This window comes from Sipha flava, unplaced genomic scaffold, assembly GCF_003268045.1.
Source record: "Sipha flava isolate LNK unplaced genomic scaffold, YSA_version1 103_pilon_pilon, whole genome shotgun sequence".
Taxonomy (NCBI): Eukaryota; Metazoa; Arthropoda; class Insecta; order Hemiptera; family Aphididae; genus Sipha; species Sipha flava.
This window is the reverse complement of record NW_020271717.1, coordinates 2090074-2107145: the sequence shown is the minus strand read 5'-3', so window position 1 is coordinate 2107145 and position 17072 is coordinate 2090074. Positions and strand designations below refer to the sequence as shown.

General features: G+C 29.9%; 1 protein-coding gene across 1 annotated transcript; it reads right to left on the bottom strand.

Moving 5' to 3' along the window:
• Positions 1–430: 430 nt before the first annotated feature.
• On the bottom strand, positions 431–16475 carry LOC112681768. Its single transcript, XM_025552077.1, has 13 exons — positions 15967–16475; positions 15011–15610; positions 14728–14927; positions 7490–8014; positions 6539–6727; positions 6290–6423; positions 5257–5441; positions 4895–5113; positions 3287–4300; positions 2369–2686; positions 1902–2249; positions 1036–1453; positions 431–918 (listed from the first exon to the last, which is right to left on the bottom strand). The coding sequence occupies exons 1-13, from the start codon at positions 16043–16045 to the stop codon at positions 555–557; spliced, it is 4593 nt and encodes a 1530-aa protein (XP_025407862.1). The 5' UTR covers positions 16046–16475; the 3' UTR covers positions 431–554.
• Between the last annotated feature and the right edge of the window lie 597 nt (positions 16476–17072).

The window sequence follows — 17072 nt, the reverse complement described above, 5'->3', positions numbered from 1 at the left end:
AATTATTTGTTACAATAAAAAACAATCAATTATAGAACAGTTTTATTTTTAATATTTCTATAACTAATTATACTAATCTATGGCTGGCTAAGATAGTTCTATCTAAAGTTGAATTTCAAAATACAATCTTAAAATCTACAATTATTTTTAAATTAAAATTATATTTATAGTCAATATCGAATTAATAATATTTATTTTAATTATTATACCAATACTTAAATGTGGCCAAGAAAAAAAATCACCTAGTTAATTAAATATGTGGACAGTTATATAATTAATAATTAAAAATAAAAATATCCAATAATCATAGGTGTAATACTAAAATAATAATAATAGTACAAAAAATAAAAATAATTTTAGTATGTTTGGGTAAACCAATGAAAAGGATTCGGCTTTAAGTAATATGAATATTAATAGATTATTATATATGTATAAAAATAAAATAATATATTAATGACAAAAAAATTGAAAATCTAATGAATTATTTAGTGGTGGTATTTGCCGCCAATTTTGTCCTATATATCTTGTGTTTTGCATAACATCACAATATTTGGTTAATGATGACTACTACTACGCGAAGAAGACATAGTAGGCGTTCCACTAGCACATAGTGATACTGCAATTGCAGCTGGAGACTGATTTGATCCTGCTGATGGTTGTCTACTGCCACTACCACTGCTATTACCAGTAGTAGACATGTCAAATGGTGTTCCCCCACCTATTGATGGAGTGGCACTACCAGCTTGTGGATTTTGTGAGCTTGCTGTAGCTGCTGTTCCTGAAGGTGCAGACGACGAAGATGTAGCAGGAGTTGATGGCATTGTAAATGATATTCCAAGAAGTGCAGCGATTGGTTGCCATGGCTTACGTGCCGACCGCCTTAATTCTCTACCCGTCATTCTAGATTTCCTTAGCGATCTGCAAAAAATAAAAATATATTGATACCAAAATAATGAACACAAGTATGATAAAAATATAACTGAAGTAGCATGTAAATTTATAATCAAAAAGAATCGCCTAGATTTTTTATCATACCTGGATAAGGCGGTGCATCTATAGTATAGGTCATCCGGAGCATCAGTCCATGATATCACATGTTTTCTACCAGTTCGGGCCATCGACGGTGTCCTATAATGATTATGCTGTTGTTGTGACTGTTGATGTCCAGTTGAGCTACCCGATTTACCACCAGTGGCAGTCAACTGTAAAGGACCTCCACTTGTTGAACCACCTCTTTGTTGTTGCTGTTGCTGTTGGTGTGCCACAATTGATGCCAGCATACCATCCACAGCACCTCCTCCAGCTGCACTACCTCCTTGTAATGACGATGTATTTGAATTTTGATGCTGATTATGGTGGTGGTGACTAGTGGCCGATTGTTGTTGCTGTGAATGATGCTGTCGATGCATACGTTTAGACGGTGGTCCAGCCTGTGGTTGCGGTTGTTGTACAGCTAAATCATTGAAAAACAATAATATATTTATTAATTAAATTACATACATACAGTTAATATAGTCTCATACATTATAATTTAAGACCTGTAGTACAATAAAATAAAAAATATAAAAATAGGTAGTTACAAAAATTATTATTTTTTTTTAAAATTTATCACCATTAAACATATTTAGATTTGAATGTATTCAAATAATGATATATATTCATATAATGATTCATTATAACTATTGTTAATATTCAAAACTTAGATAATTTCAAACTTAAACAATGGCATATATTTTACATTTCACATTGCCTGTAATATAAAACTAAATAAAATAATATTTAATAGGTAACTAAGATTTGATTAGCATAAATAGATAAATATTAATTAAATAATAAATCAGGATGAATAAATTTGAGTTTCAACTACTAAAATAATAAAAAATATAATTGACTACGCTTACCACTATCTGTTTCATATAACCTTCTCTTATTATTGGACGAAGAGCCTTGTAGTTGTTGTTGTTGATGCTGTTGTTGTTGATAAATTGCAGCAGCAGCAGCAGCGACGTCAAACCCCGTCGATGGATCATTTGATGACCCCGAGCCTGCAGTATTACTACTATTAACTGATCCTGGAGGTCCTAAGGCTCCTAGTATTGCAGCCGCTGCCGCAGGGTTCAGTCCAACAGCTGCTGCAGCTGCTGCGGCCGCTACAGCAGCACTTGGATTGTTTAATGCAGCAGCAGCTGCTGCCGCCGCTGCTGCTGCTTCTTGTTTATTTGGCACCCGTTCATACAACAAACTACCATCTACAAGAATATCAACACATGTTAAAATATTTATATTCTAAGATTAATGTAAAATGCCAGACTTAGTCAATGCTTGTAATACTTAGTAAATATAATTAATTCTTGAAATATTCACTTACCTGGAGCTTTTGGTGGTTTTGGAAAAGCGACGCGACTTCCTGAGGACGTTCTTGATGAATGTTTGCCATGTTTTGAAGATGAAGAAATATGGTGATGCGATGACTGATGTTGATGCTGCTGAGATGGCAGTGATAGCCAGTCTGGCACAGCTAAATCGGCAGCAGTTGCAGTACTGATCCCACCACGACCCCTCCTGGCTGCAATTAATGCATTGGCTACTCGAGTCACTCCTGGTCGACGAGCATGTGATTTTATGGCAGCAGCTCTTAAATATGCTTTTAATTCTTGGACTGGAGCATGCTGCATTGATAACATACCTATTTAAAAAAAAAAAAAAACATAACTCATTATAAATACTTTTAAAAAGCTAACGTGTATCAGACATCAGTATATTCAATTACAAAGTATACTGAATAAATACATAGTACAACAATTTATAACCAAGGAGATTATAGGGAACTAAAATTATTTAAAACAAATTAATCAACAACATATATGTCTTATTATTATCTAAATCCTTTTTATATCTTAGATATACACTAAAGATGAATTGCAATGAACAGTATTGCATAAATTAATATTTTTAACTACTTTATTCATTGTAAAATGAATAAATAATTATTTTATAAATTTTGAATTATTTATGGATAATAAATATAAATTAAAGTAAAATAAGTCTAAATATTTTTGAAAATTAAATATTTGTCTATAAAAATTCAAATTTTTAGAATTTTTTGATAAACCTAAATATTTTTAGTAAAAGAAAAAAAAACCATTCAGTTTTATTATTTTTAATTTTATAAAAAAAAGTTTAAATTCATGCAACATTAAATATAATTCATACTATGAATACCATTTAAGTAAAAGTATTAAATATACGTCAAACCTTATATAAGTTGATATAAAAATATTCTTACATTCATTTTTATATGTATGTGCTGCTTGTGGAACACAAATGAACGGCCTACGAGCCACATTTCTAGGACGAGCTAAACATCCTGGTTGTATTGTTGCTGAAGCTGTTGGAGATAATATCATTGCTGTGGAAGATGTATTGGATGAAGACTTTTTCTGATGGAGCTGTGATAGAGCAGCGGTTGCTTGTTGCGCAGCTCGGCGCCTGCTTGCCTTTGCTAATGATGTACATCTCAAATAAAATGCAGTCCTTGTCTTCATAACTGGCCGTCCGGTGGCTGTCATAGCTCCTCCAGCACCAACAATGTTGTTAGCGGCTATGCCACTTGTAGAAAGGTTATTGGGCTGTTGTTGCGGCGAAGATGACGATGCCACAAGATTAATTATTTGGTTAGCGGAATTACTAACAGCATTAGAATTTTGAATCGAACTGCTGCTATTGTTTAAATTTAAAGGCCCTCCAGAACTGTGGTGTAGAAGACCTGAACCGGTATTTGTTTGTTGCTGTTGAGGTTGTGGTGATAATGTACCACTACCGCCATCAATAGCAGAATTAACTGAAGATCTACTTCCACCCCCAGTTGAGTTGATAATAGAAGGACTACTACTACTGTTAGCATTTATCCCAATTCCATGTGCAGTACTATAATGACGTAACAGTTGAGATTTACTTTTAAATGGAGCTGCTTGGCAACCAATTATAGTACATCTATGAACTGTTGTTGATGATCCGGATGAATTAATATGCGGCTGATGTAGTAATAGACTGCCACCTCCAGGTGAAGTTGTCGCTGATTGTTGTTGATGGTGGAGCTGTTGATGGTGATGATGCTGTGGTTGATGGTAGCTACTATGGTGACCACTTCCACTACTGTTAAGATGCATTAAGTGGTGATGATGATGCGGAGGAGCAGATACAGTTAGCGCATGTGATGAAGACCTACCACCACTAGCAGATATATTCAAGTTCATTGCTGCTGCTGCTGAACTGGATGAAGCATTTGAATGCGGGCGATCTGTTCACAAATATGATTAATTTAATATTTAATACAATAGGAATATTTTTTACTTATAATGGTAGCTTATAAAATTTTTAGAAAAACAAATGAAGGTACAGGGGAAAAATGGTAATAGTCCATTTTTTTCAATTTTGATTTTGTGGCTTGATTCGATAGCAAATTAGGAGTGGCGTTGACTGTTGAAATCGATTTAGTGAAAAAATCTTTCAGTCTATAATAATTTTAATTACATATTATCAAAGGTAAAATATTAAGTATACTAATAAAGAAAAATAAAATAAGAAGACTTAGGTTTTGCTCCCCTGAAAAATTTATAGAAATGGACTACTGCCATTTTTCTTCAGAACCCTTCAAATGCAATAAAAAAATATATGAAGATAATCTTAGAACATAAAATTAAAAATTAGGGATTTTCACACCAAGATGATAACATAATTATTAAAATGTTTAGTCAACCACGTCTGAAAAGTGATGATTCTCAAAATTTGTGTGTAACAATCCTTCAACTGCCACTTGAAATATAACTATACTACTTAATTAGAAGTAAGACTTGAATATTGATTATGCATAGTAAATATAAATTTATAGAACCTTCATCTCCAGATATACTTCCTCCTCTTCCTGCTGAAATAACTTTTTTATCTGATGTGGCAATTCTAGGACCTCCATATTTTTTCCAATGAGTCCAACATTCATGACATAAAGTCGACGACACCATTGAAGATAATCCTCCATTTTGCTGATGATAAGATACTGCAGCTCCAGACGGTGTTGCTATAGTGTTAGGATACCATTGTTGGGAAGCAACAACTATTTATAAACATAAGATTTATAAAAATTACATTATTAAATTAATAACTCATTAAGCAAACAATATTCATTATTCTACTCGAGTATATCTACAAAATGTATAATAAAAGCACACACTCATAAATATTATAATGTCTTCTCACCATCACACAAATCGCACATTCCAGGCAGTAATGGGCCATCTCCCACTGCAGACGATCCACTACCATTCTTTGGTGAAAACAATTCCACAGCTCCTGAATTACCATTAACTAATTGCTGCTGTGAGGATTTTACTGTCACAGCTGATGTAATAGCTTGATGTTTTCCACTACTTGTTGTTCCATTACTACATGCCAGGAAAAATTAAGTATTATATATCTAATACAGTTGTAAACTGATACACACATGCTAATACTATATGAAATAACTGAACAAATCATAATTAAATATTGATGGTTTACAATTTATTTATACTTCATAATGTATCTATGATACTTAAATTAACTCTTCATACAAATATTAATAATATGCTCAAAATGTTAAAATATTACAATATGTTACAAAGATATCATTTATTGGCTGAGGGATAATAACAGCTAATGAATTATTTACCTCTGGAGTTATCATAAATAGTCAAGATTTTAACCGATTAACTGTCTTACTGAGCAACAGGAGCATATCAAAGGAGGAGGGGAAGGGTTATTTAAACGCATTTTGACAACTCTCAAAAAGTTTAAACTCTCTCTCCATCGACATTTAAACAAGTATTGAAAGATGTAATAAAATTTAAGTTAAATTTTATGAACATCCACCAAGGTTATTTTATTATATAAGCGATGGCGGTAGTGGATAAGATTACGGATGTATATTTACTATTTTATTCCTTTGTTAAGTGAAAATTATTAAACACCTCACAAAAAAAATTTCTAGGCACGCTCCTGGTATGTTAGAATATATCATCATCATTGTTTCATCATTAATAACTATTATACATAGAGTTGAAAACCATATTACTTTTTACGTAATTCTTTGATAAAATTTATTTATTTATTTAATATTTTTATTAGTATTTTTAATTACTTGAGTTTTTTTGAAACTCTATGTTTATTATTTATTACTATATATTTTTATTCACAATAATCAAATGAGTTTATTAACATTGATAACTATAAATATATAACAAAAAATACTCACTAAGAAGGTATATAGACTTGTTTCAATTTGGATTCCTGCTCCACTGCTTTTACTCGTTTTTGCTGTACATATCTATCAGTGGTCTTCCACATGTAATAGTATTCGACAATATTTTTGTGTGTCTTCCATGGAAGCTTTAATTACCATATACATATAAATTAATTAAATGTGATTCAAATATTACATAGTATAAAGGGTTAAAGATACTAGGATAGCATATGAGATAATTAATTTAAGTAAAATACATACAAAATCGTGACGTATATCGCCAAAGTCTTTTCCATATTTTTCTAAGGCTTCCTCAAACAAATTTGCTTCTGATGCAGACCATTCTTCCATTTCATCACGGCATAATACAGGCCCTGTACTAGGTACCAAGGAACAAGTTGCGGTACCTAAATCATAACCATGTCTGTGCAGGGTATCCATGGCATGAAACTGTTGTATAAAAAAAAATTCATGAAGTCAATAGATTATAAAAAGAGCACTTATAACAACAGATAATGCTTTAAAAAAAAAAAAAAAAAAACAATTACAATAAAGTATCAATGTTGTTACCTATGAGAACTAAAAATATATTTTGCAATCCATATAAATCATAAACAAACTTAAAATTTTTAATAATCTGGACATCTCAACTTGAATCATGTATATATATATATATATATTTAAAAATGCAATCAAAACTTATAAATTAAAACTATGAACTTCAAGATCTAGTAAATATAGTAATTTAAAACTCAGACAGGTTTCGGAACATCACAATGTTTTAATAGTTAATAATATAAAAGCACCTTAGACGACAATCAACGAGCGAAATAATATATTTAATTATTGTAAAAAATATAAAGTATATGGCATAATCAAATAATCGCAAATGAATTTGAAATACACCATGTAAATACACTTTTTTTTATAAAAGTTAACTTTGAATTAATTCATAATTTTTTTCCAATTTGATAGGTAAATGTGTGCATATTTAATATTAGAACTAACAAATATAAAATTGTATGACATTTATAACTCAGAATAAACAAACCTATTATAATATAGTTCAAATTGGATCATAAAATTTAAAGTAATACGGGTGTTATGATCCTAACCAGACCAATACATTAAAATTGTAATTTTGCTCATGTCTGAATATATCGAAATTGGGTTAACCTTAACCTAATCTGTAAAAAAGCAAGTAATACTTACCAAGGTGATATCTCGCGATGCTGCAGCAGCTGACATATGTAACGAAGGTTGTTTCACTGAGCTGGTACAGTCTAAGGCACGTGCAAATGTGCCTAATGATCGAGAAACTACCAAGAATTGATCAATTTGTCTATCAGTTAAACGATTCCATTGTGGTCTGCATGTCCAAATCAAAGTTTCAAGATCAGAATCACTTTCCACTGCTGTTACTGTTCCTATGGTAGTTACTGTTGCTATTGCAGTAGATGACTTTGAATCAACTTCTTTTTCATCTTCATCTCGATTACATTCTGTTATCATTGGCTCGTCTTCAACACCGTCAATGTTATGTTCTTCTTTAACTATATCTCCTTTAATTGTAGTTGTTATATCCTTTGTCTTTAAATCGCTAACAATATTCCCTTGGCTATATAGCGCTTTTGGGGGCACCTCAGCCTGATATTTATGACCAACACGTATTTCACCTTTATCAGCTAATAGTGTTTTCTGAACGGGGTCGAATACCAAACAATAGAAGAACGTATCCTGTCAAGAGTAAAATGTTTTACATATTTATCTCAAGTTTTAGAATATCATTTAAAAAATATTGATTGTAGCTCATATTAAGTAATAAAAATAGGTAGGTATGTTAAAATACTAAATAAGTAATTAATATTGCTGATTATTAAAATTTCATTGACATGTGTTTTTAATTATTCTAAATACATATTTAACAAATTATTTATTTGCCCAGTTAGAAAGTTATAATTTAGATTATTAGTAAATTATATCATTGTAAAATAATTTTAATATAATATAATTATAATTATATTATTATTAATATAGCAATATTTATACTAGAGATACAGATAACACATAAAATATTTGTAAAAATAAATGACAAATAAATTAAATTGAATAAAAATTCTCAGAATATATTTTGATTTTGTTTAACTAATTTCTGTATTAAGATCATAATATAAATTACCAAACATTTTTAAAATAAACAAGGTGAAATAACTAGTGTAATTTTTATAGTATTTATTTAACATATGGTATGAGAAAATCAAAGTTAATATTGTATAAAGTTTTAATTAGACCCTTAACACTATATGTCTGTGAAATGTAGGCAACAACAAAAATTGATGAGAACAAATTGGGTGTTTTTGAAAGAAAAATAGTTTGAAAAATTTTTGAACCAAAAAAGAATGAAGAAGGTGAATTTGAAATTAAAACAAATGAAGAGGATTATTTGGAAAAACCAATATTATAAGAATTATAAAGAATAGCAGAATAAGGTGGACCAGTAATGTTTGGAGATCTGAAGGAGCATTGGGGAGCATAACAAAATGGAGACCAAACACAAAACAGCCCTTTGGGAGATTCAGACAACAATGGACTAATAGAATCAAGGAAGACCTCAGGATGATTGGAGTGGAGAATGTGGAGGAAGTGTCAAAGGACAAGAAAAAGTAAAAGGACGTTGAAGTAGCAGCGATGGACCTTAATGATCTTTAGATGCCTTAGTAGTAGTAGACTTAACATATGAGTTTTACTTTTTTTAATATAACAGATGCAGGGCTGCCACTGTGTTTACAATTTTAAAAAGTGAAAAGAGTGGCTTTTATTTTTTTGCCCCATCTAACATCCCTACTGCTACTTGAACATTAACTAAATCATTACTGTTAATTGCTTTTTGAAGTCTGTCAGTGGCTTCTTTTGAAAATGTATAAGTTGCTTTTTTCTGTTTTGTTTCTACCAATTTAGCATTTAAATATTGTTTTTCTTGATTTAAAATGTTTTATTTTGTATCTAACAGTTGTTTCTCATATTCTCTTCTGAGTTGTTGTTCTTCTTCCTTAAATTTTTGTTGATTATCTTTTTCTGTTTTTTTTTTTTTTTTTTGATTCTTCTAAAAAGTATACATATTTAGAATGTGTAAGTCTTGCAGATAATAAAAGTTATTTGGCCATTGGAATTAATTCTGGTTTTTTTATTATATCGAGACAATCCACCCTGTATGTTAAGATGACCATTCAACATACGATAAGAGATTGCAGATTTGTCATCAGTCAGTATGATTCCTGATTTTGAAAAATGGTTTGAAAAACTACGTTCAACTTCTGCACTGTCATGTGATAAGGTTAAACAGGTTTTTAACAACTTTGGTGACTGTTGGATATTTTATCTCGCCTAATTCAGATTTTAATTCAAAAATATTATTCCAAAAATTATCTATTCTTGTTTTAGTTTTTGGTAATAACTTAAACCTTAGTAACTTTCATTCATTAACCAGCTTATTAAAATCAATCTTAAAAGGCATAATATTTGCATTTTTATTAATTTCAATACTACTCCTCGATTTTTTAATTTCATCAACTTGCAAGCATCTAAAATATTTAAGTTTTGATGAATCTTTAATAGATGACTTGTTCAGTACATGATTTCCAGCTGAGACTAAATGTTTTCTTACATTTCTTAAAAATATTTTTTTATCAAGTTCATATAAATTATTAAGATGTATTTTCAATTCATTAGGAAGATGAACAAGCAAATCACTTATGTCCCTTAGATCAACATCACTAAACAAATCAAAAATATTATTTTTTAACCAATCACTTACAACATTTTTTTTGCACACATAACCAACAATAATACATACAAATAGACTCAATTCTTCATACATTATGTGTATGAGCGGTTCTTGACGTTGAAATGTACCTGTGAATCTTCGAAAAAAAAGACGCAGACTAAAAAACAAACTCAAACTACTGCTTGAAATGTACTACATTTTAAACAATCAATATCTTTTTTTATATTTTGATGTTTGGTGTAAGCTCTTTTGATTATAAGGAATACATTTTAAAAAATATTCTGAAATTCCAACCCATTGTTCAGTAATACGTGCGGTGGCAGAGCTCAGTGTTAGATATCTCGATGAACAATGTTTCAGAAACTTATGAACTGATAATCCTTTATCTTTTTGAATTTTTAAATAGTCTTCCCCACGTTTAAGCCAACCATGAAGAATGTAATAAATATCTATGACAAAATCTGAAACTCTAGTTCCCATATATTCCAATTCTTTCAAAAAACTATTATGAATATTACATGTTCAATAAGACTCATACCTCGAATAATTTTGATATTTTCATTGATAAATCTAAATACTTTTTTGTTCACATATGGTCCATCACTTCCAAGCATCAATAGTTTTTCAATGGGTATGTTACCATTATTCAGTGCTTTCATTATGTACTCTTCTAAAATTTCTCCAGTGGCAGTACCAATAAAAAATGTTTCCAGATGAATGATGAACAACTTCTTCAGTTCACTTGAACTAGACTGTATAAATAATGATTTAATATTGTTTTTTTTCATTGACATTGGGTTCAATATTGGTCGATGTATTAGGAAAACTGGCTGAAAGATGAAGTTGTTTTTCTCCAAGTTTATCTTTATAATTTGAAATGTGTTTTGAAGTATCTGCATGTTGCTTCAATACTTGAAAACCTTTCAATTCACAATTTATGGTAATGGTACAATGCAAAATACTTTGGGGTCCGAGTGTTTCTGTCCTCACGTAGATACTAAATTACCTCTGGAGTCTTTTGTTTGTAACCACTCATCATTCACTGCACATTTACCCATGACTAGATATTTTCAAATTAATTAACAATATATACACTAATTAAAATTAATTTAACATAAAAACAACCAAAACTGTTGAATAAACTGTAATATACTGTTGAATCACATTTAGATGCTTATCAATCCGGCTATCCATTGTATTAGATTATTAAATATAAACAAATACTATAAATAGATTATAATTTATAATATTTGATATGACTTAATCCTGATAACGTGTTTAGTTCAAACACAAACGATTAAAGCGCTATCTAGTATAATAATATTATTAAAATATCAACATAATATTTCAATTAATTCTAGAGCAGTAGTTCTCAATCTTTTTAAGACCACGACCCGAATTTTCTTCCAAAAATCTATCGCGACCCCATAGTTTTACATTTACAGAATCAATAAAAATAATTTCAAAAAACAAATTTTTTTTATTTTATTAATTATTTACTACTTTGTAATAATAATAATAATTATTATTATAATAATATATTTATAATAATAATAATAATAATATAATACTTAATTAATAATTAAGAGTATGTGATAAATGTGCTTGTTTTTTAAAATCTCTATAATTAAAAAAAACTTCTTGCAACCCCCCAAAAATTGACTCGCGACCCACTAGGGGGTCTCAATCCACAGTTTGAGAAACGCTGTTCTAGAGAATATAAGGTATGGTTAAAATTATAATATTATCTTAATAGATTTAGATATTATGGATAGATAATAATAAAAAAGAGACATAATATCAGATTAAGATCTTGTATAGGTAAAGAATGTGAGAAAAGTGACAATTTTATGGAAATAGTGACAAAAGATGACAGGATTTTAAAAAAGTGACAATAAGTGAGAAAAGTGACTGAGTGGCAGCCCTGCAGATGAAAATTTAAAAATCAGGAAATAGTAATAATAAAGATAGTGTTAAACAGTTTTCAACACTAATTGTTGATATTTTTTAAATATTCTTGAGTATCTAATGTACGGAAACAGAAATATTAATAATATAATTATTATAATTATTAATTAATAAATTATTATTATGATTATGTAAAAAAATAATTTAGTTGTTTATTTAATTATTTATTATTATGAATAATAAAGTAAAATATGGAATATTATCATAAATTATACCAAAATGTTTAATGCAATTTATTTATTAAATATTTATTTTATTATATTTTATTTATTAGCCTATATCTATAAAATTGTTTTTCTTTTTTTAAATGAAAAATAAAACTAAATGAAATACTAATATACATATACATAGATTTTAACAGAATATATAAGGAGCATATTAACAGAAATAAATAAAAATTGAAGAAATCCTATGCTTAACTATTATTATTTGCTTAGCTATACTATTGACTCTTGTCCATAAACAAATAAGGTAACGGTCCAATATGCAATCAACGTTCTGATTTTTGGCCCAATACAAATTAATTTAATTTAACCTATAACTTAATTTCATACATTTTTTTATTCCACATCATAGTGTCGTTAATATTGTTTTAATCAGTTGAAATGTCTTTTTCATATCAGCCAAAAAATCATAAAAAGGGTTCTTGGCTTTCGACACGATCCTCACTCTTTTTGGAGCTATCTAATAAAAGAGATGCTCCATTTTTTTAAATATTGTACTTGAATTTTATAATTCTACACAAGCTTTCAATTTGTTGAGTATGTACTCCTGTTTATAGGTCAATAAAAATTTCTCAGTGGTTAATTGTTTAATGAATATATTTGTGATTATGTAAGTGAAGGCAAGTATGTGAACAAAAATAGGATAAAATGTCTATAATGACTGGAGTTCAGAAGTTATGACCAAAAATTCATTAAAATATGCAATTATATGCTTTAAAATGTATTAAAACCTATATCTATTTTTCAACAAATATATACAAAAATATAGATATTATTAATAAAAAATAAATTGTATACTATTTTGAATGTGTATTAAAATTTGATTTGTTTGATAATACACAATGATATAAAATATGAAGAGTAAAAATATTAGGTAAATTAACCAAAATGAAATTTTACATATACTTTAAATATCTGCATACAATACGTGGACTGCACTATACAGAATGAATAATATATAAACAAAAAATAAAATATGTCTCTATTTTTTAACTAATTTTATACTCGTTGGTAAATCCGCCAATGTGACGGTCGGATAAATAGTTTTTATAAATAAGCATTAACACCATTACATGCGACACGGCAGTGACTCATGTAGTCGACGACACAAATGAAACCATACCTTAAAGCAGTGGTTACCAACTAGTTAATCGCGATCGACTGGTCGATCTTTTTAGGAATATGAGTACTGATGTGCCGTGGGTAAATATCCAACGGGTAGGTAAATATTTTGGGTATTTACCCACTATAATAGTTACGTATCAAAAATTTGGGTAAATATTTTTTTAATCTGGTCAAACTGTATATTTCTATTTTTACTACTGATAGGTATCGATATCATATAACTGATACTACAATCATTGATTATAGAATTGATATATTCTATAATCAATGCTACAACTTATACTACTACTTCTAACTGATCAATACAAGTTCTTTTGTCAAATGTTATTTAGTTTAGTAATAGTTTTTTTCAGTCATGGGTCGGGTAAAAGATCCTGTGTGGAAGCATTACCATTGCAGTGAAGACAATAACAGTGTGCTGTGTAATTTTTGTGATAAAATTTGTCAAAGTGAATAAAATTAATAAAAATTTCATAAATATAATTTATGTACTCTAATCATAATATTATAATATTATCATTATAATCAGTCTTGGAAAAACATAAAAAAGTTAAGAAAAAATTCATAAAAAAGTATTGTGATAACCATGGATTAGTTTAAGCATTTAAAATAAATTTATCCAATTTATCGGGTAAATACCTGGTATTTACCTGAAATTATATTTACCGGGTATTTGCTCATCACTAAATATAGATCGATCATTGTAAAATTTAATTTTACCACTATTAGTCGATCACGTAAAATAAATAAACCGTTTAATCTAACAAATCTCTTCCTGAAGACCTAAATTCTCCTGGATGTTGATCACCAGTCACCAAATGTCAAATGTAGCACTTGTTTGAAAAAGTTGGCAACCCCTACCTTAAGGTATGTATATTAATTCCCAACTACGATAAGTTATTTTATTTATTTTGTATAATTTTCGATAGCTCATATTCATAAATACTAAAGACATACCGTTAGCCGACAATAATTAATAATATTATAGAACATTTTTAATTGTATATTTATAATTTATAAATAATATGTTATTAAATCTAGAAATAATTAATATATCTATTTATATACTCAATAATGTCAAATATGCAAATATATGCAAAGTAAATTTACATATTTGAAATCTAGCTTATTTAGACCATGAATCAAATTTGTATCATATTCAGGTATAATTCTGATTATGCTAAAAAAATATGCAACCATAAATATCCAAGCTTTACTAATGACATTAACAGCAATAAAAAAAACCCACAGATTAATATATTAATACAACCTATCGGTAGGTCAACTAACATTTTTAAATCACATATTGAACCATTACCACAATTAAAGTATACATTTTTTGCACTTACCTCTCTTTCCAGGTAACTATCTAATGATTCAGTTTCATTATATAATGTGACCGTGCACTTTCCACGTATGTGTGTTGCTGCTAATGTTTCCACTTGTCTGCTAAGGAATAATTCCCGTTGTTTAAGTTGTTCACCACGCCACCAATCATGTTGTTGTTGTACCTGCGTTGTCTTGTCATCTTCATTGCCAGTATCTGGAGCTGAACGTTGATTATTAAAAATAAATAATTTTCATACAATTATTTATTTATAAATATAGTAAACTTATACTCAATATATTTACATTTATCATTTTTATCATTGCCATCTTCATCTCCTTGTGCGTCATTTTTAACCACATTAGATGCAGAAATATCAGTTTCAGCTACTTCTGCCATTTCAACATCCTGTTGTTGGTGTTCTTCTTTTACTGTTTCAGTTACTTCAGATGATTCTGCTTTACTACCTGTTTGTTCTTCTTCTGTTCGTAGTTCTTTTTTCATAGTTGCTGGAGTCCCACTAGCACCAATATCTTGTTCTTTTTTATCTACAGTTACATCTTTATCAGTAGCTTTAATTGCAGCCGTTTGCTTTGCGCCGCTTTTAATAGTGCTACTTCCACTAGGGGATAATGATAATGTTAAAGACAGCTGTTGCTGTTGTTGATGTTGCTGGTGTTTATCTGCTAGGGCAACAAGTTGTGCCGGCAAGTCTCGTCTTCTATAGAAACACATAACTTTAGCTTCAACATTACCACTTGCAGTCTTGTTAAGCTCCTCGATTCTACGTATTTGGAATGGTTGCTGCTGCTGCTGCTGCTGCTGCTGCTGCTGCTGATGTATAGACTGCTGTGGCTGCTGCTGTTGTTGTTGTTGTTGTTGTTGAGCCTCAAAATACACATAATCTACAACAAATAATAACAAATATATAAATAAAATTACATCATGTAAACACTTTAATACATATTGTATTAATGTTTATTTTTATAATGACATATCATCAGCTATGTAGTTTATCTATGCGATTGTACATATCTATGTATTTATAAGCATCATTATATTTATAAAGCTATGAGGACTTTAAGGGCTAAACCTCTCTAAATTGATCGAAATCCTTAAAATAATCTATTGATTTCATAACTAAATAATAGTATAGTGAGACTATAAAAGGTTAATTATGTATGAGGAATATGGACTTTACTACGCAACTAGTGATAAGTGCACATACAAAGACATAAACAAATAAGAAATTGACACTCACCTCCTACACGGTACATGTTGCTACCGCCAGCACTATTATTACTGTTGCTGTTGTTACTGCCACTGTTAATGGCCGCCATGGTTAGCAAAAAATTTCGCACACGTTCCAGACGCTTAAACACTAACCGACCAAATCGCTAACCCGTGAATTGCACACGATATCAAATCGCTATAGCCAATGGTCGTCAATCAGAAACCTTACTGGCTGCTCTAAGCCGACGATGCAGCTTAGGGCATTTTACCGTTGTACTGCGCTAATCACCACCGGCCGGTATCACGTTTGGACGAGTGTGATGTGCGTTCGCAGAAAATACGACTACTAAAGCGTTGTTGTGTCACACTACGAAACACAAACAACACACAGAGTTGTAAACAAACAACGACAACCAAACAAATACGTACGTACGACGTCGGTGTTTGTTATCCTTAGCACATACACAGACAAGCGAACACACACACACACACACACGCACGCACACACACACACACGGTATAACACGCTGCTGTTTTGCGGTTTATGTCGCGACGGCTGCGCGGCGTAGCGTTTGTTGTTGTTATAATTTATGTGTCGTAATCGTCGTGTAATCATTATTTGCGACGGCGTCACCTCCACCACCATTTTGGAGGTAGCTAACGACGCCGAATGCACTTCGTACCACTACTCTCGAAACATGCAATGTCAACCGGCAGTGATCGGCTTGGGCTAATGATTATGATCAGGGCTCATAACTTATAGCATTTACATATTTTTTTTTGAGAGGTCCTAGAAATACGTAAGTGAGCTATACATTTGTTTTAGATAACTAAGAATCTAAATGCGAAATTTTATGTAGCAAATTTTTGCATATTTCAAAGTATAAGTGCTATTTTGCTTTTTTTCTATTTTTTAGACTTATTCTTGCATATTTAAAAATGTATTATTTGCTATTTTGCTTTTTTAAATCTTTTTCAGTTCCGTAGTATTTAAAACATTTTTTTCTTAATGATAAAAAGTAATTATAATAGTTTTCATTTTTATATTTGTAATTAATTCATGTTAATTAACTAATTCTTCTTCTTTAGATTTAAATTATATATGTATTTGTATTAAATAGGGACGCGATCGGA

What these genes read in the sequence shown, in the direction of transcription:
- LOC112681768 (XM_025552077.1), bottom strand. Translation starts at nt 16,045, where the DNA reads ATGGCGGCCATTAACAGTGGCAGTAACAACAGCAACAGTAATAATAGT. An exon ending in CATCGCGAGATATCACCTTG is followed by an intron (nt 6,728 to 7,489) that starts GTAAGTATTACT and finishes TTTATACAACAG; the next exon opens with TTTCATGCCATGGATACCCT. An exon ending in AGATGCACCGCCTTATCCAG is followed by an intron (nt 919 to 1,035) that starts GTATGATAAAAA and finishes TATTTTTTGCAG; the next exon opens with ATCGCTAAGGAAATCTAGAA.